Here is a 27,791-nt window from a genome sequence, read left to right as displayed (position 1 = left end):
ATTTGAAAATATAAATCTTAAGTTTCTAATAAAAAAATTAATTGAACTAAGAATCTTAAAGTGTTTTTATACTCTTTTATGAATTTCTGACACTTTCAGGTATAAATGTCACCGCAATATGATCGAGGTGGTTACGTGCCTTGTCCAACTGATTGTCCTTTCTAAACGCAGCATATCAGTTTAATTATTTACAAATTCTAAGACTAATGAACTATTATGTGATATATATGATTAATTTTAATAAAGGTACGAAATAAAACTTATTTATATTTAGTTTATATGATACGTAATATATGACAAGGCAAAGATTAAAGTATACATTTAAAAGAGAATAGAAGAAAGAGAATCAATTTAATTAAACTTTAGTAAATTAATTTAATTGAAAATTATTATAAAATATTATAATATTATAATATTATGAAATATACTGTAGTCATTAAAAATAAACAAGAAGTTTACTTTCTTATACCTAGAAGATTTGCAATAGATTTTTTCTGACATTTAATGAAAGTAGTATTAAAATTAAAGAAATAATTAAAATAAAACTAAAAAGCATTGAAAGGTTATATATAATAGATTTGTGTGTACAGATAAAATTGTGTCCAAAAATTGTAGTCGAAAAATCTATCATAATAGAAGCGTGATTTTATGTTAGATATTTGTAAAGATAAATTAACATTAACATTCTAATGGAGCTTATAGAAATGATATGGAAATTCAACAAAACAATAATAATCCTCTGTGAATGGCTAAAGAAATGTTTTATAATAAATAAATTGAACAATGTATAGTTGTCTAATTTAGCCAATAAGAAAAGCACAAGTGTTTGCAACTTGGATCATATAATTTTCATTTTACAATGCCATATTGGAAATATATACATGGAAAGCTAATACTCCATCGGTAAAGAAATTGGGACCCCAAAGCTATGATTTACCGGCCGACTTCACTCTCGACGAGGGGTAAGGAGGAGTGCGGGAGTCAATGCCCCTTGTTAGTGGTCCTGCCTCCTGCCTTCTATCCTGTGACTGCCCCGATCAGTTGGACCGATCGCGTTAGAGCGTTAAGACGGATTATTGCGGTCTGGCCAGAAGCACTCTAGTATATTCGGTGACCTATTCAACCACACCCGTATTTAATATTGGCTTCTGCATCTTTCCTGGGGTAATCTTAAGAACAGTCAATAGACGACCAACGGCAGGAGACGTGAGTGACTAACTAGTCAGTTTCGACTATTTAATGATGATTACTCTCATAAATCAAGGCCCGAATTGTGTCGTCTGCTACGACCCTTTCACTGGTTATTTTTCACTTATGTCCCCAACTGACCGATATATGTTTTAAAGCACTATGATGTTCAATCGTGTTGAAGAGTTATAGGGAAAATTCCTATTCTGTTCAAGCTTCAACGCTGTTTCTAAATTACTCCTTAAGTTTTGAGTAGCAAAATAAACGCATTAACTATCTAATACTTCATTTATTTCTTCGTTCGTGTGTCCATTCATTCATTTATTCGTTTATTTATTCGTTAATTCTACTTAATAGTAAACTACAAAATATATTATTCATCGACCTTTCTTTTCGCATAGACTGTAAGGAAATAATTTTATAATACACTAAAATTTAGTTATAAAAGATTTGTTTTTTCATCATAAATATTACATCACCTCTTAACTACAAATTTAATATCTTTCTTACTAAGTTACGAAAAACACTTGTCCTAAATACTTCAACATTTAAATAATCGCTGATGTACATTAAAAACTTTACTACAGTCTTAATTTTCACTTGACAGCATACTTAAAACCTAAATACAAAATGTATATATATATATAACGACATGATTAATTTTACGTGAACAATACACGAGTGAAAAATAATAACTTCTATCCATGTTTCAAATCTGCGCATCTAGATTCTGTAGATATCAAAATTAAATGATAATCTATTGCTTCAAATATTTCATACGTTAATTCTTAAATAATCATACCTCTGGAGGATTTCTCCATTTTAATTATAGCTACGATTTTTAAACTACTCTTATATTTTTATAGTTAAAATACTATTAAATATTCATTAATTTTTGTAATACATCACAACATGCAATTACAAGGCAATTAATTTTTTTTAAATTCGATGGAATTATTTATTTATTAAATGAAATTTAAAAATACATAAAACAGTCTATTTACCAATCTTTATTTTTTCTAACAATCTTGAAATTAATTTAATATAAACATAAATTTTTGCAAACTCCAAATATCAAATAACCAGCATAAACTCAGTGCTAATAGACGATCAAGATGAAATCTAAAACATAATCGATTATATTTGATTTTATATTAATGAATGAGTGCATATCTTCGACTTTATATTATTGCTATAATAGGCTGTATTCGCTTATAGCATACATATTTACCAATTATACAAATCAATATAAAATACGTAATCATTTCAAATTATTCAGAAAAATAATTAATAAACTGCGTATAACAAATGTAGAAAAGTAGCTGTAAAAATGTGGATAAATGACTAACAGTTGCTAAATAGCACCAAACACTTTTGAATCTTACGTAAAAGGAAGGCGGTCCACTAGTGGCTAAAGTATTACCTTGCGTGGAGTGATAAATTCATTTTCCAGTAGCAAGAGATCGCGAAATAAAACTGAATGGAGGAGAAAATACAGTGTTGCACACTGTAATTCGTATGCGTTGTTTTCTGACTATACTGCTAGGCCGTGTCATCGTGACCGCGATACGAGATCGGATTTCAATGTGTTTAAATAATTATATTAATTTTATAGACTAGCCATTAGAAATTTATTATACTTGATTTTTTGAAACAATGAGTGTTTTACTTGATTTTCTAATGACTTCGGAATACAGCCGAACAATGTCTGTGTATGATAGCCGGAAGCAACAATTTCAAACTTTCGTTTATTGTCTTCTTACAAAGTTTTTTTTGTGTTTTTTTCAGACAAGTCGAACTTGTCATTACTATATTTATAATATAGTAATGGGCTTATAAATATACTAATAAGTATATAATTAAAGAAATTTTCTAATATGTTACATGCAAAAATATTGTCCGATTGGTATAGCGTAATATATTTATTTGCGTATATACAATATAGATATATTGCATTTATTAATTTAATTTATCACATAAATATTGAATACTAAAAAATAATATTAAAATATCCAAATTCATATCTCTATAAATTAATTATCAATTAATTTATTCTAACTTTATATTAATTTCTTTAACACAGTTTAATAACTTTGGAATTATAAAATTAACACTTATTTATCAGGATAATATTTTAAACATTTAAAAAAAACCATCATTGTCTAGTAAATAATGATTCAATAATGTAATCCATTAATATTTATAAAAGAATCTCAAAATAAAGGCCTTTTATTATTGATGTATCAATAACGGATTATCGAAATTACGAAAACTTTCGTAGTTGATTTTTAATATCTATAGCCTCTTATAATAATAATAACACTTGATGATTGTAATTAAATAAAAATAAAAAAAAGAAGTCTAAAATAATAAGAATATTCGTAATTGTTATACTTTAAATTAAAGAAAATACAAAATATCTAACACATTATATATTGATTTTAAATACTATAGTCTGCATTTAATTTCTAACTGAGCAGTGTTAGCGCCGTGTAATATATTCTACTAAACATAACTTGAAATATGATATTCTCAGTGAATATTTTCAATGACCGACAGAAACGCATCATTTTACATCAATATATAATGCTTTATTTTATTCGATATGAGAATGAGTGACTACTAGTAACATTAAGTATAATGTATATGATAAACGAATAAATTATCCTTTAATTATTATTTCTTTCCATTCTATCTCATTTTTTAAATTTCTTTCTTCTACATTAATAAGCAAAGGAAACTTAATTTTACTTAACGATGACACCAATTTATATATTATTTATATGAATAAAGCCCTGCAAAAAACTGTACTTTCAATATTCATGAAAAGTAGTATCTATAAATTTCTTCTATTGAAAAAATTAATTATTTGTCTATTAGAAATGTACATTTGAAATTAGTGTTTGAATTTGGAATCCCAAAAATATACTTTTGCATTCATTTTAATTCAATTGATGGATGCAAGAAATATTTTACTCCATAAAATATTTATAAAGTAAATGTTAGTATTCTTAGTTTCACGACAATTTCAATTTATAAAAAAATTTTTATGGTAGGCATTTCATTATTTTCATTAGCTATAAATATTAGTTTATTGCTTTATTAAATAGATCACAAGCATTGTATAAATAGCATTTTAAAAGTAAAATGTATAATATTATATACAAAAAATTTATTTTTTATTTCAAAACTGTTTATTTGAAGTTATTTAAATATTAAAATAAGATATACATATTTATTCAAATTAAATGATATTTATTATATTAGAATAATAAAATTAATTCAATTCAGGTTGAAGAAATATAACTATTTTATATAATAATTTTGCTCATTTATATTTGTTAGGTAGATTTATGAAATATTTATTATTTAAAAATATTTATGTGCAAGTAAGGATTGTAATTATTTTTGTAAAAAAATTATATTTTTAATACTTAAATAAGAAAGCAGTAGTAGGTATGCACAAATAAAAATTATGAATTTTTTCAAATATTTTTTTAGTAATTTGATTAAAAATAATAAAATATTCAACAAAAAATTATATGACTCATTTAATAAATTTTCTTATTGATTAAATAAATGTTTAAAAATATTCATTTTCCTAATAAAATATGAATATTAATATTATATTTTATTCCTCAGAAAAAAGGAAAATTAATCTTAAATAAAAAGAGAAAGCTTAATACGAATGTTAATCCATAAAATATATAGATATAAAATAGTTATTTAGTAAGAAACTTTATAAATCTTAAAAATAAATATTAAAAAGTTGTAGTTATATTGAATAAGCTGGCAATCATATTTAGGTCATTAGTTCTTAAAAATTGTAGAGGTAGCCAGAATTAACTTGGTGCAAGGATTTATTACGAATACTAGAGGAAAGTAAGAGACCTCTTTTGAATGCCACTAACTTGCTGGCTGGCTAGTGGTGCTAAAAAATTATTATCAAAGGGGTTTATTATTAAACACGTGAATAAGTAATCGATAAATTATTTAGGAGATGAAATCACGGTACCGCAAATTCTTAGAGTAAGCGTCCTCTAAATTCGAAAACAAGTAATTTTAAGAAGTGCTTTGTTTATTACTCAGCTGTCGTTTACTTCTGTATGATGACGCATTAGAAAGTAACTCGCGGTGTCGTGCTCATGAAAATTCGCCTATGCGATAAGATAGAAACTTTTCTTGTTTTCGCTGTAATGAACGCTACCGAATGGCCATAAACGGACACTCGCTATTATAGACGCTCGATCACTCCGATGAGAAATTAATAATTGAATGCATTGTGTGTTTGATGTGTATCGCTGGAGGTTGTTGAGATTCTTCAGAAACTGTTTGCTGAGTACGATAATCGAAACAGTCATTCTCGGCATCTTTCTTATTTAATCTATTACTTGACAAATGATGAAACACTTATTCATTTATTTTTTTAATCAAGAATCGTCTTTCCTATAATGCTCATTATATTGCACATTTTCAACTGAAATTTTCATATACTACAACATATATTCATTCGTATGCATAGCTTACGTATTCTATGAATTTATTTCATTATCGATTATTCATGAAACATATTTTAAATAAAATTTTTCCATCATTTCGAAAATTATCATTACAAATTTTCTTCATTACCATAATTTATAAAAGCCTATGTGTGTCTTTTTGGACTACACTTATTGTCAGTCTATGAAATTTAATAATATTTTTACTACTAACTTGGTATACTTTTATATAAATTCATAATATCTAGATCAATTATTAAACTTTATATGCTTATTTAATTGAGCAACATTGAGCAACTAAATTGAAATTTATTACATGTGAATATAACCGGTAAGTATCGGGTTATCACCTCTTATTTAACATTTCTTATATATCATCATCTGTCCTCAAATATTTTATTTTAGATAACTTATAACTGAACATTAATTTATTAAATAAAATTAAATTTACATCAGAAATTATATTATTAAATATTAATAATAAATTTCGAAAAGCATTGAAAATATTTTAAATAAAAGATTAGAAATTGAAGGGTACCGCATGATGTTAATCCATTGGTAAATTCACCTTGCCTTTATTAATGTTGAGCATTGGTTTCATAATTACAGTTGTAACAACGAAATAATTTTTCATTTATCACGGCCTCGAGAGTTACCTTGTGAGATCGCGTAATATTATATTAACCTACGTATAAAAAACACAATATATGATAGTTATAATAAATTATAATTTATAGAAGATAAAAAGAATTTTATTTTGTAATCAGTGATTGCTTCTATTTAAAAGTATTTATTCATTATGTATTGTCATTTTCTTAACCAACCAATTTCATTCATGACACATTTTTAAAACTTATTATTTAAATAATAGTGATTAAATATATTCATTGTTTTTTTTTTATTTTAAATTAATATAAATAAGCATTACTAATTATTTTATATATACCTAGAAAATATAAACTCATCCTGAAATATTTGAGGAAAATTCATAAGAAATTATTAATTAATAATAAAATGATCACTACGTTATATTAATCAAATAATGTATGATATACAATATACAATTTTATTTTATAATTACAGAGGCAACTATAAGCGTCGAACGATTTTAAAATAATCAATGGCATCTATAAATATTGAAGAATTACCTGATAGAATCGGAGAAACCTTCAAAAATCGAGATATCTTTATTACAGGAGGAACAGGATTTCTGGGCAAAGTGATTATTGAAAAGTTCTTGCGTTGTCTTCCTGAAATTGGTCAACTTTATTTACTTATTAGACCTAAAAAAGGCAAAGACCCAAAATATAGATTAGACGACATATTCAATTCAGCAGTGAGTTATCCTTTTATATCGTAAATAAAAATTTACATTTATTAATTAAAATTTACAATAATATTAAGAACAAATTTATTGTTTTTGTAAATATAGCTTTATTCTTGGTTATATAAAATTATTACAAATACATCATTTGTGTATTTAAATTATAAATTTGTAGTAATACATTCACCTATAAAAATTGAAAATATAAATTATGCTTTTGAAAATTGAATAATAATATGTTGTAGATCGAAATGGTGGGGAAATGAAGTTTATGACTATACATTTAATATTGTTTCATCGTAAAATTTGTTTTAACAAACTGCTTTTATAGTAGTCTTAAATTATTAATATTTAAAGTTATATAGGAAAATAAAATAAAAATTTCATTTAAGAAATTTGTCTCCTATGAATGAGCTATCGAAACCTGTTTACTATTATGAAATTCAAAAATTACTTTTCATGAATTAATGATATTGATGATAAGTTTTTAAGAATTCGGAATATGAATAGTGGAAATTAAAGACAAAAATTACAATAAACTTTGATTGTTAGAAAATCAAATGATTACAAGCATGAGGTGCATGGTAAAACATAAATAATACATCTATAGAATATAAGTTTTAAATAGCAAAAATTAACAGGTCTTGTTAAAAAAAAGTATATATATATAATATAGCAATATAGTTCTTTTTAACAAAAATTAATTTCAACTATATTATATTCTACAATATAAGAGAAAACCATTCGTTAATTTAAACTTTGTTTAAGAGGTAAAAAACGTTTGATAGTAACATAATAACATAACAAATAATTATGGAAATACAGTGCATAAAAGTACATGAATCGATTCACGTAACGTTAAACGGATATACTTAATAAATTTATAAACAAAATTAATAGCGGAGAAGCATAGCTCACCTATTTATTCAATATGCCTTTATTGAAATTACATAAAATTTTGGATAATTATTCGACTAGCAATAATGGAAAATAAATTAAATAGTACACCATGGAATTAAAACGACTGCACAAACTATAATATACGTTAACGCAAAAACACGATGATTTATTAATATCTTATAACGTAATAAACAAAAATTATGAAATAATTACATGATATAACATTATTTATCGTAACTATAGCTTGTTCAAAAAATTGAGTTATATATACAATAAGTTGTAATATATGGACAGATTGTAATATTCATAACTTATTTACGATAGTCTTTCTTTATTAATAAATGTTTATTAGAAAAAAGCAAACCTATAAATAATTTAAAATTAAAATAACTTTTAATCAACAGATTTTTAAATTTTCTTTTGTTTACGTATATATGTATGCAGATTATTATTATTTAGTTAAATAAAATTATGTAAGCATTTTAATTTTTTGAAATTTTTTTTTAGTACAGTTAGTTCAGTTTTGTTTAGTACTCAGGAAGCAAACGTTTAAATTATTTTTTAATATTATATATAAAGAAATATAATAAAGTATGAATTATAACATTTATTTATGCACGTCCTTATAGAAATTATTAAGTTTTAAAAAACATATTCTTTTTTGTTTATAATAGATAAAAAATATTATGTATACATAGTTCTGTTAAACTACAATTTTCTGTCCTATAGTAATGTTTTTTTTTTATTTTTTGAAATAATAATAAGAATTAGATTGTATCACTGTGACAGTATTTGCACTATAATACCTTAATATAAATTAACTTAAACAATTATATTGTAAAATAAATAAAAGTAACAACAATCAAAAGATTTGATGGTTGTAAATTAACGTGATAAGCCCAAAATGCGGTCACGAACACTTCATACGATATTTGCGTAATCGTAAGTGAAAGTTTGTTACGAAAAAGAAAACAGAAAATTTTAATGTCTCGATATTATTACATTCTCTTCAATCATCATGTTGTGTGTAAGTGTATTCCAAGACAATTCTATTAGCTGTAAGACGAAATACATTTATACGCGGGTACTCTGGTCGCATAATCACATTTTTTTAAAACTGACACTTTCCGTTATTTGAATGATAAACTACACTTGGATAATTATAAATCCTAATATTTTATAACATTCTCACGTATGCCAGTAATTATTTATAGTACAAGGTCCAATCAACATTTTATTTAACGTTAGAACCCTTGACCTCACTAATTGCACGAAGCGCAAGTATGAATTTATTAATTTATGTTTTATAGTTTGTTATAATTACATCATTTATTGATGCGATAGTGCGAATAACTACTAGAGAAAATTTATATTAAATTCATTTTCCATCATTTGCAACGGTTTCTAATATTTTAATTATTTAAATTATTTTAAAATTAAGAAAATTATTATAATGGTAAAATAAATCAGTGAAGTTGAGGTTGATAATTAATTTCAATATTTATATAATTAATTTTATATTCTTTATAATAATGAACTACTATTTACTTTATATTGGAGGGAATGCATATTATAGAATTAATTTTTATTCAGTTTTAATTTATACACATGCTATTATTATAATAGTCGAATATAAAATAAATTTTTTTTTCAATTATTTCAATTGCTGTAAAAGCAATATTTATGGCTATATCAATATCAATAATCCACAAATTATGTGTTATCAACTGTGCTTCATTATTTACTCAATATTCATAATCATATTGTAATAAATAATATTAATCATAATTTACAATTATTTAATATAAATTCTGAGTTTTTATTAAAGCTGACTGCTCAAATTCGTACTTAAACTCAAATAAGTAATGCTTTAAGAATTCACTTTTACAAGAATAGGAAAAGCTTTTAATAATATTTTAACAGAGATATTATTTTTAATCTACAATAGAATTCAATTGTTTAACAAAGCATATGTTACAGAATAATCAAATAAACATACAATTAATTGTTATAAAAATTTCTATAATTGATATTTTTATCATATATTATGTACATATATTTAAAGAGACCCTTGAAGTTCTTTTTGATTATATATATTATAAAACAAAACATGGAATCATATTTGTATTTTAACAGTATTTGCATTTTACAACTTCAACTAGAAAGTGTAAAAATGGACTTCAAATTATTTTAATGAAATTTTAGAATAGCAGAAAAACGAATTCCTAATTTTTGAATATAAAATATATGATACATAATCCCAAATATAAATAAGATATTGACGCAATAAATCTTTAAAAAGAAAATTGAAACATTATGTTAGTAGTATAACAATAATAGATTCAAAATAATTATAAATTTTATTGTTGTAAACTTTTGGAATCCAAGTTATTGACCTATATATTTATAAACAGGTAGAAAATTGTCCGGAAGGTCAATCCTGACCTTGACGTTTCGTTAATTTCGGCTGACGCGAATCGCGAAAATTGATGAATCTAAGATTCAGGGAAACTGCAATGAAGTTGTTACAAGACGCACAAGTGTCATAATACTTATTCTTGAATAACTTTCTCTTTATGTGATAATACGTGCTTAAGCCTTGACTCCGATTTTGTCTGCTGACTTTTTTTATGTTTACTCAAAAATTAACTTTTTTTATGTCTCTTTCCCTTTTTTTATACGCACGAATGCATAGTACTTGCACGACTATTCTAGTATGCTTTTCACGTCTTTATCGCCACAATTATTCATTATTATTTAGATTATGTGTTACTTGTTGTGTAATTCCTCATTTATATCAGTCACTTTTTGGATTCTAGGCGAACTTATTTTGTTACATTTGTACTAGAAATAACAATTTTCTAGTTAGATTTTTGTTATTTGTGAAATATTAAATTTATTTAATAAACTATATTATGAATATAGTTACAATTGGTGAAAATATTTTGAATAAAATTTTTATTGCATGATTAAAATTATTGTGCTTTCAATTAAAAATTAAATCTTAACTAAACTCAGTTTATTCGGTTTCTTTTTTTGAATGTATTATTATTGTTTAAAATCAATAAATTTTGAAATTAAAATAAATTTTTATTAAATTTATTCCGATAACATTGGCAAAAAATATTAAGCAATTAAACCAAACAGTAAAACATCAAATAAGGTAAATAAATAACTTACAATTTTTATTATGATAAAATATATATTAACCAATTATTTTTTTCTACAAACCCATTTAAGTTAAATCAGTAATAAAAAAAATTACCTGTACTATATTTGTATACAAGTTATTTATTACATGTGTGTACTAGCCTGTATTCAATAAAGTTATTGTTTCGTATTAATAGAAGATATTAATTTATCAATTTCTTTAGTTTTATTACAATTCAGTAAATTATAGTAATTGTACTATAATTTATCTAAATAATACTAATATATCTAAATAAATTATACTAGCATAGCGTCAAAATATGTTAACATTTTTATATAAATTCATATCTATTAAATTCTGTTTTCATCAATACTATTGTTAAACAAACTATTGATATGAATAGACATTTAATTTTAAATAATTTCTAATTTAAAAACAAAGGATAGAAATAAAAATTTATTAATATTTAAATTCTTATTCTTTATCCATCATAAATTATGTTGTTTGTGATGTAAATTTATTTTAACTATATATTATAATTTTAAATGATATTACTCTTATACTTAGATCACTATTTATATTACTAATATGTATTACTTATTATATTTTTTGTTCGTTACTGATTATATTTTGTGTAACAATTCCTTCTTAAATATCTAATTTTCATAATTTGAGAATTGTACAATTCAAAACATTTTTAAAACATTCATTCGTGGATATTTTTTTTTGTGTTGAAATAGTCGTTTTAATATTCATATGTATAGTTTTAGTTTTGTATTTTTTTCTGTCTCTAATTTACTTCTTCTATTTACTATACATAAATTTTTTCTTTTTCTGTTTATTTCTATAAATTTTTTTAAAAATTTATATAATTTAACCACTATTCGCTTTTTTAACTTATTTAATTTTTTTCTAAAAATTGCATTCAAATCTTGAAATTCAATTAATTTTATTACTTTGTATTTTCTGTCCATAATCATAATATCCATAATTCTTTCAAATATTTGTTGTTCTAGTTTCTTAACTATATTTTTTCTTGTCTTTTTAAAATACCTATTTTTTGTGAATGCTGATATCGTCCTATACTTATTACTATTTTATTTACGTTATTAACATATAAAATTTTATAATATTTTTGTCCTTATGCTTTCCTTCTTATTTATAATTTTGTTTTTTTATTTATGTTAACACCCTAATATTTTGTTTCCTCGTTATTTTTGTTATTTCACTGATAAAACTAACCTCATATAAAATTTTTTAATAATTATCGTATAAAGTAAAAGAAAATTTTAAGTATTTAAATCAATTTAAATATCAATATAAAACAGAAAAATAATATTTTAATTTAAAATGAAAATATTTTCTTTAATATATGTTACTTCAGAAAAATATCTTAATTTTCCAACAAAATTCCTTTTATTTTAAAATTAATTGTCTTTAAAATAAAATTATATAAATCTTTGAAAGTCTATTATTAAATTATATCCTATAATATTTTAATGTGTTTAATAAATCAACAATATAATAATAACTGGTGTATAAGCTTCATAAAGATATTGTTGAAGTATGCTAATATATATCAAATCATATATTTACCTAAAAATATATAGCTATTAATTACTTATATCAAATATATATAGATATAGATGTAAATAGATTGTATTTAATATTGGAATTCAGTAAAATGTATATTTATGGAATTGAAATAGAATTTTTGTATGCAAGATATTTTTAAACTAAAAATAATTTTCACGTTAAATTTTCGACTTTTACTTATGTATTAAAATTATATATTTATCAATAATTTTATATTACACGTAGTTTATATATCTTATTTCAAATAAATTATATATATATATATATATATATATATATATATATATATAATAATGTATATAATGGTTTATTTATTTAATTAATTAAAAATTAGTATAACATAGTTTATTATTATTGGACTGTTTAGGATTCCTTATAATTTTTTATTAAATTGTTGGCATTAGTCACTCATAAAATTAGTAAAAATAATATATATAATATATTTAGTAAATATTATAAGTATATTTATATAAAAAAGAATGTTAAAAAAGTAGTAGATCGTTAAAAAGTTGGATTATGTTACATTGTATAAAATATTGTATATAAGTTTTTTTTTAATGAAAATGAAAAGATTAATTTTCTTCTTTTTATCTAAAAAAATATTCATATCATAGAATTAAGTTTTGACTTCTGCTAATTCGTATATTTTTGACTTTATTGTAGATTAAATAAGTGTAATTACATAAAAAGTATAATCGAGGTTATTCATATGTACATATCCTAAACGAGTCAGAAGAAATAACGATTTTTAAGTTTAATCAAATATATGTAAGGATGCAGGTGTATATTTGTAATCATTTCTTTTATTTTTTTATGTTATTGATAGTTTGCACAAATATCGATATACATAAATGCACACACACACGCACGCGCGTACACACATATAGATATAAATGCAATATTCGAAAAAATGAAATATTATATTTAAATTTAAATGATATTACAATATAATCAATAAAAATTAATTTCTTATTTTATTTAAATTTTATAAAATCTTTATCCGATTTATTGTGTTAGTTATTTTTTCTTTTAAAATATAAATTAGAGAAAATCAAACTAAAAAGCAACGAAGTTTCTTTAAAATGAGTTACGTAAAGTATAATGACCATAATAATTGTTTTTAGAATACTAATAATCTCATTTTAAATAATATGATACTTCTAGAATTTTTGTTTTCTTTTATAACTTTTAGAGAACATTAATAAAATTTTTTTAGCGAATAAAAATGAAACATGTATGAATATTGGAATAAATATCACTTTATATGTATAAGATTTTATTTTTATATATGCGTGTCAGCGTGGGTGCGTTTGTGACTGCAAGTGTGAGCGTACGTGCTCGCTCGTATTGTATGTATATAATCAATAAAATAAATTAAAACAAAATTATATTATTTTTTTAAAACATAAGTATTAAAATTAACAATGGAAGCTTTAAATATAAAATAGATTTACAAGTTCATTATGACATGATATTTTTACAATACCTGTCGAAATTGTATAATTTAAATTAGCACTAACAATGATATGCTGAATTGCACAAAAAGGACAACCAAATTATGATTTATTATCATATGCAAAAAATCAATATCATACAAATTATTTTATTTATATAATGAGAATATATATAAATAGATAAATAAAAAATAAAGAAGCCAAAAACTTATTTAAAATTGAGAAAGATGTTCAAAGATAAAATTGTATGTTTCAGCAACCAAATCAGATTTTTAATTTATTATCAATTAAAAAATCGATACCCAATTTACAATCACAGACAGTTCGCTATAATTACGATAGACTGATTTATTTTATTATTTTCTAGGTGTTATTAATTGAAATACAAATTTGTGCACTATACGTTCTTTAATTTGAACGTTATAAATAACAATAACACTGCTCACGTTATTGTAATAATGTAAATATCAATATTTAAAAATAAAGTTTATAAAACATTAAAATGCCAACATAAAAAATGAATACTGGCCTGATTTTTGAGTTATTACGTTTAATGTAATTAGATTCTGCTAAATATAAATATTTTCATAACTTTTGTAATTCTAAATAAAAATAATTCATCTTAATGTGTGTATCATTATTATTTTTGCTTTTCATTAATTGTTTCATTAGTTATTTGAGATACTATATTTAAAACGTGAGTCTTACCGTTTCTTCTTGTCGACTTCTATAATTTCGACTTCTATTGCGCTATCTTTGAAAGCCGATGTTGTTATTCAATTTGTTAATTAGTGTCTATCTTTCGCTTTACTTCCTTCAACTTTTATTTTCGAAAACATCAATTATTATCTTCGTTAATGTAAATCGAGTTGTGAATCAACAAATTTGAAATTAGTAAATATTTCTAGTTTTTATCATGATATAAATGTATACATAAGTATATATATATATAAATATAATTTTTATAAGGCAATTATATAAAAGAATGAGTAATAAAGAATAGGAGAGAGAGAATTAAGATTATGAAAAATAAACTTAATCTAAAACATTGTAAAATTGTATCTATAAATGAATTTAGATTTACTTGATGCAAATATTGATGTACATAATTTCTTATACAAATTGATCAATAATTGATATGAGTGAACTTTTCAGTTAAAGCTTATTAATGAAAATATCAGTGAAATTATTATTATTAATCTTAGCAGGTTTAAATTATAATTCTATTAATACTTTATGTATTTAATATTATTCCATAGTATAATGGGATACTTGTTACAATATGACTTGTTTCTCAGTACTAAATAAGTATTATTATTTGGATAATAATTTTTAATAATGAAAGAAACCAATAGTATATAAAATAATTTATTCTTCTACTATTAAGTAATCCAATATAAAACTACATGCATAAAAAATTAAATTTTGACAAACTTGATATATTCATAAAAGAATTTTATTTACTGTAAAAAATAAAAAATAAAAATTTCTAACAAATTGTAATCTACTTTTTAATTAAATACAAATAGTATTAGCGATTGTATTTATGTATTAGCATATTAGGAAATGTTTAAGAATTTTAATTAGGCTGCAAATTCCGGAAATTAATATGTTATAATTAATCATACATGAATATGCTCTAGCATAAAGTTCTTACATAATAAATAATATAAAAAAGTTCTGAAATTATTTTTACAATTGAAATTTTAATATATGCTGTTAACATTAATATTTAATTAATTTGAGGCATACTTTAACAGAAATGAACATAGTTTAATTTTATGTCCAAAAATTTGAACATTGACAAAATCAAATAAATAATCATTAATTATAATCATTAGAATCATGTCACACTTCTTATATGAAACAAAATAAAATACATGCATATGACGCAGCTATAATAATATTCCTTCCTGTTCACGAGAGAAGAGCCAAGGTTAAAAAGTTTCAAAGTACACACGTGTCCAGTTTCAGGTAAATTTCTGGAAACAGAAATGTAGCGCACGCGCGTACACATGCATTTATAATCGAAGGTCAACAAAATTTTTTTGAAATTTTTATAATTTGCAAGAATTTACATTTATATCATTATTAATAAAATTTTAGTGTGTATTCTTTGTATATATTACTTACATTACGATAATTAAAACATAATACAAATAAATAAATACAACTAAATTTATTAATGAATTATTTTTTACATTAATTAGTTTTTCATTTAAAATATAAAATTATTACCTTCTTCTATTAATTTTTATTTATTAAAAAAATATTGTGTAAATTTAAATTAATTTTAAATATAAATTTACATATTTAAATATCGTTTATTTATAAAATTTTCAATACAAACTCAAATTAAGTTTTGAAGTGTTACAATAAAAGTGTATAATAATAGATAATACATATCATGAAATTACGAATATGAATTGATTCATTGAAAAAATTGTTATAATAATATCGCTCTACTGATTATATAAAAACAATAAAAGTTGAAAATGAAACAGAAATATTATACTATATATTATACTATATACTATAATCAATATAATATTATATATAATCAATTTATAGATTATGTTTATTAAAATGAAATTTTTATGTAAATGAAATCAAATATATGAGATTAAAATTGGTTTCATCGAAAGTCATCGTGCATTAACATTTATTATTAAATGATCGATGCACTGATTGATTATTCCCCATGTATTTTATTTATTATAATAAATAAAATATTATTTTGTTTATGCTTTTATTAATATTTTGTTTTCATTGCTATAGTAATACATGTTTTAATTCTCATCATTAATGAAATATAAATTTAAATAATTTTTTCTAACAGTAGACATTTATAAAATTATTTTAATATGTATTTCTAATGTGCAATTTAATGAGGTGAGCTTTCAAGTATAATTTATGCGTTATTCTTACAAACAATGACTGTTTTAAATAATTTTTGAAAAATTGATTTATTTTCGAAAGTATTAAAATTAAGATTGAAGATGTGAAATTACTAATTATCAAAATGAACAAATCTTGCAAAAATTCCACGAGTTATGTTATAGTTATCAATATGGTTCTTCCCAAAGAATACCTTTTATTTTAATTACCTCAATATTTATAAGCGTACCAATACTTTTTATTCATTTGTTTAGTAAATGGTAAGTTTTTTTTATAACATTATATAATATACAATTTTAATATAATTAAAAATAAAATTGAAATTACAGTAATGATAATTGATATTTGAAATTTATTAAATAATACTTTTTAACATCTTGCAGTTATTTGAAAAAGTCAAAGGACAGAGAGGAATTGAAGCTTTGTACGAAAAGGTTACGGTTATAAGTGGCGATGTCTCACTAACTGGCTTAGGTATTTCACCAGACGAAAAAAAATTGCTATGCGAAAGAATAAGTATTGTTTACCATGGAGCCGCAACTGTTCGGTTAGTATTTTTATACTATAAAAAATAGATATAAATTGGTAAATATAGACATTCAAAAAATGATTTATAAATAGCGTTAATTGTTGATTTTTAATGATCAATTTAAAATTGCTATATTTAGTAAGATTATATTCATTTATTTTATTAAAATTCTAACTTTCAAAATAAGGAAGCAATTAATATGAAACATATTATCTTTTAATATATATTAATATATTTATTTAAAGCTATTTGAATAGCCTGCATTTGTAAATATCTATTAGTTTAAATACATTTTAAATCCTATTTTAAATACTACAAAAATTTTTTTTTCATTTTTCATATGGCTTTCTTCAATATATTTAATTTAATAAATTTTTGTGTTTAGTTTAAACAGACTTTAGTGTTTAGAGTAATCAATATTTAATAAAAATATTTAATGTATAAATTATACATTAATATGTATATATACATATACATATATATATAGACATTAAAAAGAAAATATATATTATTCAATATTATTTTAATAATCTTAATTTTAATTAAACTAAAAATTCATACTGAGTTTAAGTCTTAAATCAAATTTAAGTATGTATTCAAATCTATCAGTAGCCTATAATTTTCATATTTCAATGTAACTCTTAAATTGTGGATACCAATATAATGTAAAAATCATTATACTTTAAATCACTTTTTTAATTACATTAAAGATCAAACTTACGATATTACTTAATAGTTTATGAATAGTAAGCGTTTTAAAAGTATATTTTAAAATTTTTAACCAATTAACAGAAAATAAAATCATGAATTCAAAGAAAAATGTAGGAAAATGAAGTATTTGTTTACGAAGTTATTAAATAAATTTCTTAAATTTATATTCATTCAAGAAAGTATAAATTAAAAATACACATTCATTGATTAAAAATCAAAAAAGATTTTTCATTTAAGTAGTAATGATATGACTTAATTTTATTTTATTAGATTCGATGAGTTACTCAAACGGGCAGTTCTTTTAAATACACGAGGGACAAAACAGATCTTAAAATTGGCAAAAGAAATGAAAAAACTTGAACTTTTTGCACATATTAGTACAGCGTATTGTCATTTAGAAGAAAAGGTAATACTTTAATTAAATTCTGATTTTTATTAAATCTGGTTATTAAATGCAAGTAATAATCGAATGCAAGTTTTAAATTATTTGTTCTATAATTTTTTCAGTATTCTTGAATAATAATCTAAAAATTGTAACTTATAATATAGTTTTAGTTATCAGCATTATATTAATTGTAAAAAGTACCGAGATCTATGTTAATATATATAAATAAAAATCTTAATATTTAATTTTCTAAAACTAGAAAAGTTTTTATATATATATATATATATATATATATATATATACTAATAATAATCTAAAAATTAAGAAAATTTTGTATAAAAATTAATTATTCAGAAAACTAATGAATAATTGTAGGTTTATTATAAAAATTTTCTGAATAAATTTATGAAAATTTATAACAATTAGTTGTTATTAAATAAATATTTTTATTGGTCTACATAAACAAATAAATAACTAAGCACTACAATTAAAACCCTATTTTTATAAGCACATTCATCTACACTAGATAAAAATATATAACACTCATTTATCTGCTTAATGAGATTAATAACTAATAATAATCTAAAAATTAAGAAAACTTTGTATAAAAATTAATTATTCTGATTGTATTATAGTTAAACGGATCAATAAAAGTATTTATTTTTATTTAAATTTTAACTAATTCTTATTAACTTGAATAAATATATTCAGGAGAATTTAATATTATTTAATATATATTTAATAAATATATTATTATTATAAATTAATATATATATATATATATATATATATATATAGATATATATATAGATATATATTTAATATTATTTAATATATATTTATACAAGTTAATAAGAATTAGTTAAAATTTAAATAAAAATAAATACTTTTATTGATCCGTTTAACTATAATACAATCAGAATAATTAATTTTTATACAAAGTTTTCTTAATTTTTAGATTATTATTAGTTATTAATCTCATTAAGCAGATAAATGAGTGTTATATATTTTTATCTAGTGTAGATGAATGTGCTTATAAAAATAGGGTTTTAATTGTAGTGCTTAGTTATTTATTTGTTTATGTAGACCAATAAAAATATTTATTTAATAACAACTAATTGTTATAAATTTTCATAAATTTATTCAGAAAATTTTTATAATAAACCTACAATTATTCATTAGTTTCACTGATTATTGAATATTTAGCTATATGTATATTTGATGGTATTTTTTGTTTTGTAATAAGTCTTAAAAATCCAAATGAGGTACTTATATCATTTGATCAGCAATTTTATGGAATAAATTATCCATTATTAGTATCTTATAAAATTTACATGAAATCTGTAACATAATATTTTAATTAATTTTAGTAAAAATGGCAGTTTATTCATTTTAAATCTTGATTCGTTATTCCAACATACTTTATCACTCCATAAACGTAAACATTATACTCAGTCATTACACTCCAAGATAAATCTTCAAAGACTCACTGTTTTTCCAGTTTTGTATATTTATAGATTTACTTATATATGCATATTTGTATAGTGACAAACCTGATTATTTTAACTAGTTGTAGTAGTTATATTGATAAATAAACCATAATAAATACATTTGATATAACATTATCATTATGCAATTTCAATTTAATTATATTTAAAAGTACAGTCTTTAACTGATTAATTGCAGATAGATAGTTGAAGTAGATAGAAAATTGTGATTAACTCTGATTATATTACTTACCAAAGAAATAAAGTTGCAATATAAAATTGAATATCATTCAAAGTTTAGTAGAAATTGAAATATATTAAAATATTGTTTTCAAGTTAGCAATCATTTTTGGTAAAATAGAAACACTCAGTTTAATTTTATAAATATAGGTTCTGGGCGAAAAACCATATCCTCCTCCAGCAGATCCGCACAAAATTATTAAATGTGTTGAGTGGATGGAGGATGAAGTCGTCGAAGCTATGACAGATAAAATCCTTGGGAATCTTCCCAATACATATGCCTTCACAAAGGCTCTTTCTGAAGGACTCGTAGAAGAAACGATGACGGAAATTCCAGCATTAATTTTAAGGTATATAATAAATTTAAATATTTTTTTCATCATTATTATTTAAATGAAATAAAAAACAATTGAAGTTTTAAATAAAATTTTTACATTAATCTTAAAATCATGGTTTTTATAAATTCATACGTAACAATACGAACACATATATTTTAATTATTTCCTGTTAGCATAATTACAATTAAAAATATTAGTTTGCAATTTAGAAGCCAATTTCTTTTCAAGTATAACTATGGATAAGTACATTTATATTAAAGATTTACTTGAAGCAAATAAAAAATATTTTTAAATTGTATAATTAATATTAATATTTTTAAATTTCTTTTCCATTTAAAGACAAAGGCTATTTTCAACGGGTTCTTTCGCTACCATATAATTAATTAAAATTAATTAGGATATTTATTGTCATCGATATTTTATTGTAAAATTTATTAAATCACGCGTTTGAAATAAACATTAAAATGAATTTTCGTTTATTATATACACAGGTATATACATATATATATATATATGGATTGCGTACATTCAATCATGTATCATATATATTATAAATAGAAAATATTAATTATAGATGTATATAAAATCTAAATAAACATACAATATATTGATAATACGAAATATAATATAAATATATTTATGACTGAATGACTGTGTGTGTGTGTTTAATTATAAATGTATATTTTAAATTAGTAAAATTTATTCCTAAATATTAAAAAAAAATTTTTTATAGCTAGGAATTATTATTAAGTCAGAAATATAATTATTTAATTTTATATTTTGTTAATATGAAGTTATAATTGTATAATAAATTTTATCAGATATAAAAACCAAGATTTTTTAATATATTATAATGAATATTATACTATATATAGATGTAACTAACCTTTGTATTTATTAATTTTCAATACAAGAAATTTATCTTGATAGATAAATAAGTTCCAATTATTTGAAAATTACAAATTTAATTTTGAATGAAATATGTAATATAAGACTACAAAAAGACTTGGTTTCCGCGCATATGGCATTAATAACGATAAGTATGAACGCAAAGATGGATACTGTCTTTGATAGACCGAGTATCGTAATCCCGGTGTGGAAGGAGCCAGTGCCCGGGTGGACCGACAACATAAACGGTCCGACAGGTTTGCTGATCGGAGCCGGGAAGGGCGTCATTCGTACAATGTATTGTAATGAAAACGGTTATGCAGACTATGTACCGGTGGACATCGCGGTGAACGGTATACTTGCAATTACGTGGAACTTCATTGGTAATAAAGAAACTGAGAAGCGTGTTTATAATCTCACCAGCAGCAGCGAATTCAAGGTTGGTTAAAGGTGCTGGACAGCTTTTTAAAGAGAGCTTGGTACTTTACTCATGGGGTATTACATCACATTGCAGGTCTCATGGGCGGAGATTATTGAACGAGGTCGGAGGATTACGGAGAAAGTACCACTTAACGGAGTCGTCTGGTATCCCGGAGGTAGTATGAAAAAATCACGATTGATGCACAATATATGCGTTATCGTCTTCCATATGATACCAGCTTTCATCATTGATGCTATCATCTTCTTAGCTGGATATAAGCCTATGTGAGTTCGGAAGTCGAATACACTCGTTGAGTTAGATATTGCTAACTTCAAACTTTAACCATTTGTTTTATAATATTTATTAGAGGCGCGTAGACAAAACCTAGAAGTAAGTTCAAATAGTCTAAAATTCATTTTCAAATTAAAAATATGATTATGTATTATAATATAAACACTGATAAAAGTTTAATAAAATAAAATTGAAATATATTAAAGTATAATAATAAAAATCATATATACCTATGCTTTATAAAAATGTGATCATTATTTTGATCATTTTCAATTTTTAAAAATTATAATCATGTTTGAATGTTTGTATATTCTCTCATTTTTATTTCTGATTAAAAGAAATACTACAATAGAACCTATATAAAAACTAAACTTAAGAAAGCATAAAGTAAAAATAAAGTTTTTTTGTATTTCACTATTTATACACTGATAATAATTAATTATATCAATAAATATATAAATAAATTTTTATGTTTATATCTTAATGTAAAATCTTTTTGCAACATGAATATTTTATTTATTGAGAATGATATTGTTATAAAAAAAACATTTTTAATCAAACTTAACCGAACATCTTTTAAGAAATAATTTTATTTTTTAGATAATATTTAATTGTAGTGACAATACAAAAACAATTTTTAAATCTAATTTGTAAAATCTTAAATTATACCTAATCTAACGCTTCCATATATATCTGACATAATTTAAGCTATTAATGTGTAGTTTTATATCATATTAAAGTTTAGTATTCTAGTAAAATTTATAATTTATATTATATAATTATAACATTCGTTATTTTCATTAGTATCTATGTTAACACAAATATTACTATATATACTCATTTTTATTCAATATAATTATGTTTATCTTGAAAACCTCAAAATAATAAAAATAAAACAATTTTATTTCTCAGAATGTGTCGAGTTCACCGTCGTATTAAAAAAGGTTTCGAAGTATTTGAATATTATGCGAATAATCAATGGGACTTTGAAAATTCAAATATATCAGAAATTAGAGCACTATTGAATGAAAAAGAGCAAGCACAATATCAATTACATGGCGATGATATGGATTTAGATGAATATTTTGAAAATTGTATACGAGCTGCAAGAGTGTTTATTTTAAATGAACCCCCAGAAACTCTACCTGCTGCTCGGCGTCATATGAGAATGTAAGTTTATTTGTAATGGCTATTAATTTGCATATAAGGTAATTTATTTATTTGTTTATTTACATATTAAGTGTAACGAAATTAAACTTTTAACTTAATTACAGTAATTTCGAAAGTTAATTTTTCAAAACAATTTATTAAATATTTATAAAAATATAATAAATAATTCCGAATCAAGTTCAACATTTATAAAATTATTTATTTTCTTATATCTTAACCTTATTCTTTATTACTGTTTCAGAATGTATTGGGTCGATATAATAACTAAAGTTTTATTTTGTTTATTATTGATATATACTTTAGCTTGTTGGAGCGATAGTTTTAAGGCATTACTTGTTGGTGGTTGGCAATTATTTATTGATTATGGTCATTAGTTTTTTAATTGTGCCTTATGTGTATTTTTATTTATCTTTATATTGTAAATTAATCAAAGGCTGATAATTATTTCAATAACTTACAGTAAATTCAATTCTTGTATGATTTAATACCCAATTTATAAAAAAAAAAACAAATATATAATACAAAAAGCAATTTTTATACAGAAAAAAATAAAGTACACATAAATACTTTGGACAATTGTTTTACTCATAAAAAGAAAATTGATTGTATATTATATTAAGTTCTAATTTAAAAATAAAATTGATATCTATATATAAAATATGAATGTATTGAAATAAATTTGAAAATGCATTTGTGCACCAAAGTGACTTTTATTATGTTTTTTTTATAAGATGTTATAATCATTAGTTAAGTTACACCGATTCTTGTACAGGCGGTTCGTAACCCTCTGGTCTTTCTACTTTAGATCCTGTTTCTCCACCTTCACCTCCCTTGTTTGTAGGGCCATCATTATGAAGCTCAAGAAGTTTGCTCAATTCAAAACGGGGCTTTTTCAATACTTTTACCTGTAAAAAATAAAATATTTATAAAGATTGAATAATAATATCAAGTAATATTTTGAACATATAAAAATTATATAAAAATGAACTTCAATAGTCATATATTTATACATTTTATTATCGAATATTAAATATTGAGTAAAAACCTAATAGTTATGTTGAGAAATATTAATCAATTGAATATCTATATTAATTATTATTACTTATATAAGGAATTACAAAATAATTATAGACTTATTTCAGGATTCTTTATTACAGAATGGAAGAAAATAATTATAATAGTTACAAGATATAACTGTTTATTGTAGTAAATACTATGACTGAAAAGAAAAAAGCTTAATTCTTTTAGCTATTTTTTCTATCTTTTGATTATTAAATAATTGATTAATTTATTGTTTAATAAAATTTACTTACAGTAAGTATCTTACATATAACCCTAAATGTAACTTGTTACATAGAAAATGAAGAGTAAGTATATAACTGTAAGTTTACCAAGATATATTTAGTATTATAATATGCAATGAAATTTTATTTTATATACTAAATATGTATGTACATTATATTTCAGTCTATTAAAGAGTTGTTGTCGGGTTGATAAGTAATACCAATAGTTTTTTCATTAAATTTTTAAAATATTATTTTCACTAACTTTTCGAATGTAAACATCATGAAGAGGATAAATTCCTTGACATGCCTTCTCAATATCCTTAGCAATAGCATCAGGTAAAAGTTTGCTTACTACACCCTTCAAATCGCTTTTACTAACATCATCTGTAATAATTTCGACCATTTTTCTACGAATACTTCTTACCTAAACAAGAAATTTTGTTTAACTTTTATAATTAAAAATCTTAAATCTTAAAAAATAATTATTATAGATGGATGCATGTAGCATTTATCAAGTTCACAACTTGAATAAGTAGATCAAGTAGTGTGGTAAGTAAAAGCATTTTCTTTCAGCAAGTAGAATGACAAATCAAATGAATTATTTGTTTGTTGTCATCTTGCATTATACTTACTTATTCTTATCATGATAAAATTATCAAATTTAAAATAAAAATTTATTATGAATTTTTTTTATATCAGTAATAGATATTATAATTAATTCTTAAAATATTATTTTGGAGTTATTTTTAAAAACAAATTAATTTTAATGATAAATTTACCTGTGCATGTTGTGCATAACAAGTTTTCCTTGTACTTTGTTGGTCTTTATTTGTAAAACCAATACAGAAGACTCTCAAACTATAACCGTCCGTTGTTTTAACATCAACAACTGCCTCAATCAATGTCTGCCATTTCTTAACCATTGATCTCAACTTATCTGTAGTCAAGTCCATACCATGAAAATTGGTTAGCACACCACGCCCCTGCACATCTTCTGCAATTAGCCTAAATTTTCTGAATGATCGTTCAGCATCATGATCACTCTGAAGATCAGCAAGAGATACTTCAAATACACGGTGCTTTAAACCTTCAGAAGCAATTTCTAAAAAATGATGAAAAAGTTCTGATTAAATTAAGTACTAACAATAATAAATTTTATTTGGTAAATATTAATTTGTATGTATATAAATAATTATTTTGTTATAGTTTGTAATGCATCATTTCAATCAAAATGAAATAATAAAAAACACAAACTATATTTAATATTGCAACTAGTAAACGCCACAACAATTTAAGTAATACTGCCATGGAGCTGGAGTTGCAAGTTTTATATTTTCTAATGATATTATTAAAGTTGAAATGTACAACTAGTATGTTAAAAATAAATCTTATAAATTAATTTTTACTAACATAAAAATAAAAATTGGAATAATCCTAATATAAATAAGATTAAAAAAAAAAAGATTAATAGTTCTTAGATGATCATACATTTTTGTATACTTTAAATGCATTATAAAATTTTATAAATTATTTTTATGTATTAGTATACAATACCGACTCTATAATCATAAAAATGATTAAATAAGATAAATCATTGCTGAAGTGCAAGTAGTGCAATAGGAATATTTTTTTTGGTATAAAATTAAATATTTAAAAGTAAAGTATTAAGCAATTTTAAACATTTTTCAATTATTTATAAAAACATAAAATAAGACAATTTCCAAATCTACATTTCTAATTTTAATTGGAAATTAATAAAATATAAAATATTAATAATTTTTAATTTAATTATTATATGATTTTAAATTACATAAAAAAGATCTCACTTGTTCCTTGAGTTCTGTTAACCAATGTTTTACCAACATGACGAACAGTAAAAACCGATGGAGCCTTAACATCGTACCAATCTTTTCGAGTAAATGGATCAACACTACAATGATTATTTTAGATTATAAGTGAAGTATATATGTAATTGCATTACCATTTATAGTTTATAATTTTAGCCAAATAATTTGAATATTGGTTTACGAACATTAAGTGTTAATCATACTGAAATTTCCAATTCTTAAGATAAATTTATCCTCAATATATTTCTATTTAATAAAAGAATAAAATAATTACATAAATATTTTTTTAGAGAATTAGGTTATTTATAATAGTATAAAACACAATAGAAACAATGTATACGTTGTCTATTTGTGGTATGACTGAAGAAAACAAGCACTGTAAATTTATAGGTTATGTTCTTCGAACAAGCAAAATAAATTTTATCCGTTATATGTAATTAAATTTATAAAATTCCTTGTTTCGGCTAAATTACCAGATAAATAATGTATTAAATAATAAATGAATCATTTACTTTATGAATCTAAATTCAATTCGTAAAACCAAAATAAAGCATGCAAATGGACAGTTGTGAATTAGAATTTTGTATTCATCCACATTAATCTAAAGCATCAGTAGTGATTATTAACTACATCATATTAAATTTCAATATAAACATTTTTAATCATAGATTAAAAGCAATATTAATTACTTACATCTTCTTCTTTACTCCCTTTTTACCTCCTTTCGAGAGCCCCTTATTTTTACCCACTGCCATGACTGAGGCTAGGAAACGGAAAGGACTATGAGTATTCAAGGCGACTCTAGTGTACCACAACCTGAAATATTCAACAAAAATCGAATAATCGATATTACAACTTGAAGTATAAATTCTCGAATTTCAATCTCTCGATCGTTAACATTTTACATTTCAAAATTTCATACACTAAACTTATATATTATGAGCAATGTGAGAGGTGAAGTTCGTATAAATTTGATAATTGATTACTAACTAATTATTACTATATTATCGTTTACTTGTTTATTAAAGCCGTAATAATATTATGAATTAAATATTTTAAGTAGAAATGATTGAGTTTTAAAAGTATTTTAAATTTGTTATTTTAAGTCATCTGATAATATTTTAAATATTATTTATTTTATTTATTTCATTTATTTTATTAAAAAAATTCTAGAAAATTATGTAAAAT

General features: G+C 22.4%; 2 protein-coding genes across 3 annotated transcripts; one reads left to right on the top strand and one right to left on the bottom strand.

Annotated features, from left to right (window-relative positions):
* Window positions 1–1,127: 1,127 nt before the first annotated feature.
* On the top strand, window positions 1,128–23,892 carry LOC105360648 (putative fatty acyl-CoA reductase CG5065). 2 transcript variants are annotated; one of them, XM_011497608.1, is made up of 9 exons: window positions 1,128–1,206; window positions 6,771–7,023; window positions 17,394–17,557; window positions 18,521–18,656; window positions 20,513–20,712; window positions 21,775–22,027; window positions 22,103–22,293; window positions 23,213–23,470; window positions 23,712–23,892. In XM_011497608.1, the coding sequence occupies exons 2-9, from the start codon at window positions 6,808–6,810 to the stop codon at window positions 23,842–23,844; spliced, it is 1,551 nt and encodes a 516-aa protein (XP_011495910.1). In that variant the 5' UTR covers window positions 1,128–1,206; window positions 6,771–6,807; the 3' UTR covers window positions 23,845–23,892. The 2 variants fall into 2 exon arrangements, with proteins under 2 accessions (XP_011495910.1, XP_011495912.1); XM_011497610.1 differs by having other exon boundaries at window positions 1,144–1,221.
* Window positions 23,893–24,156: 264 nt separating this feature from the next.
* On the bottom strand, window positions 24,157–27,394 carry RpS3A (ribosomal protein S3A). Its single transcript, XM_011497607.1, has 5 exons — window positions 27,297–27,394; window positions 26,583–26,686; window positions 25,536–25,858; window positions 25,019–25,180; window positions 24,157–24,375 (listed from the first exon to the last, which is right to left on the bottom strand). The coding sequence occupies exons 1-5, from the start codon at window positions 27,356–27,358 to the stop codon at window positions 24,223–24,225; spliced, it is 804 nt and encodes a 267-aa protein (XP_011495909.1). The 5' UTR covers window positions 27,359–27,394; the 3' UTR covers window positions 24,157–24,222.
* Between the last annotated feature and the right edge of the window lie 397 nt (window positions 27,395–27,791).

This window comes from Ceratosolen solmsi, unplaced genomic scaffold, assembly GCF_000503995.2.
Source record: "Ceratosolen solmsi marchali unplaced genomic scaffold, CerSol_1.0 scaffold47, whole genome shotgun sequence".
Taxonomy (NCBI): Eukaryota; Metazoa; Arthropoda; class Insecta; order Hymenoptera; family Agaonidae; genus Ceratosolen; species Ceratosolen solmsi.
This window is presented reverse-complemented; position numbering and strand designations above follow the sequence as displayed.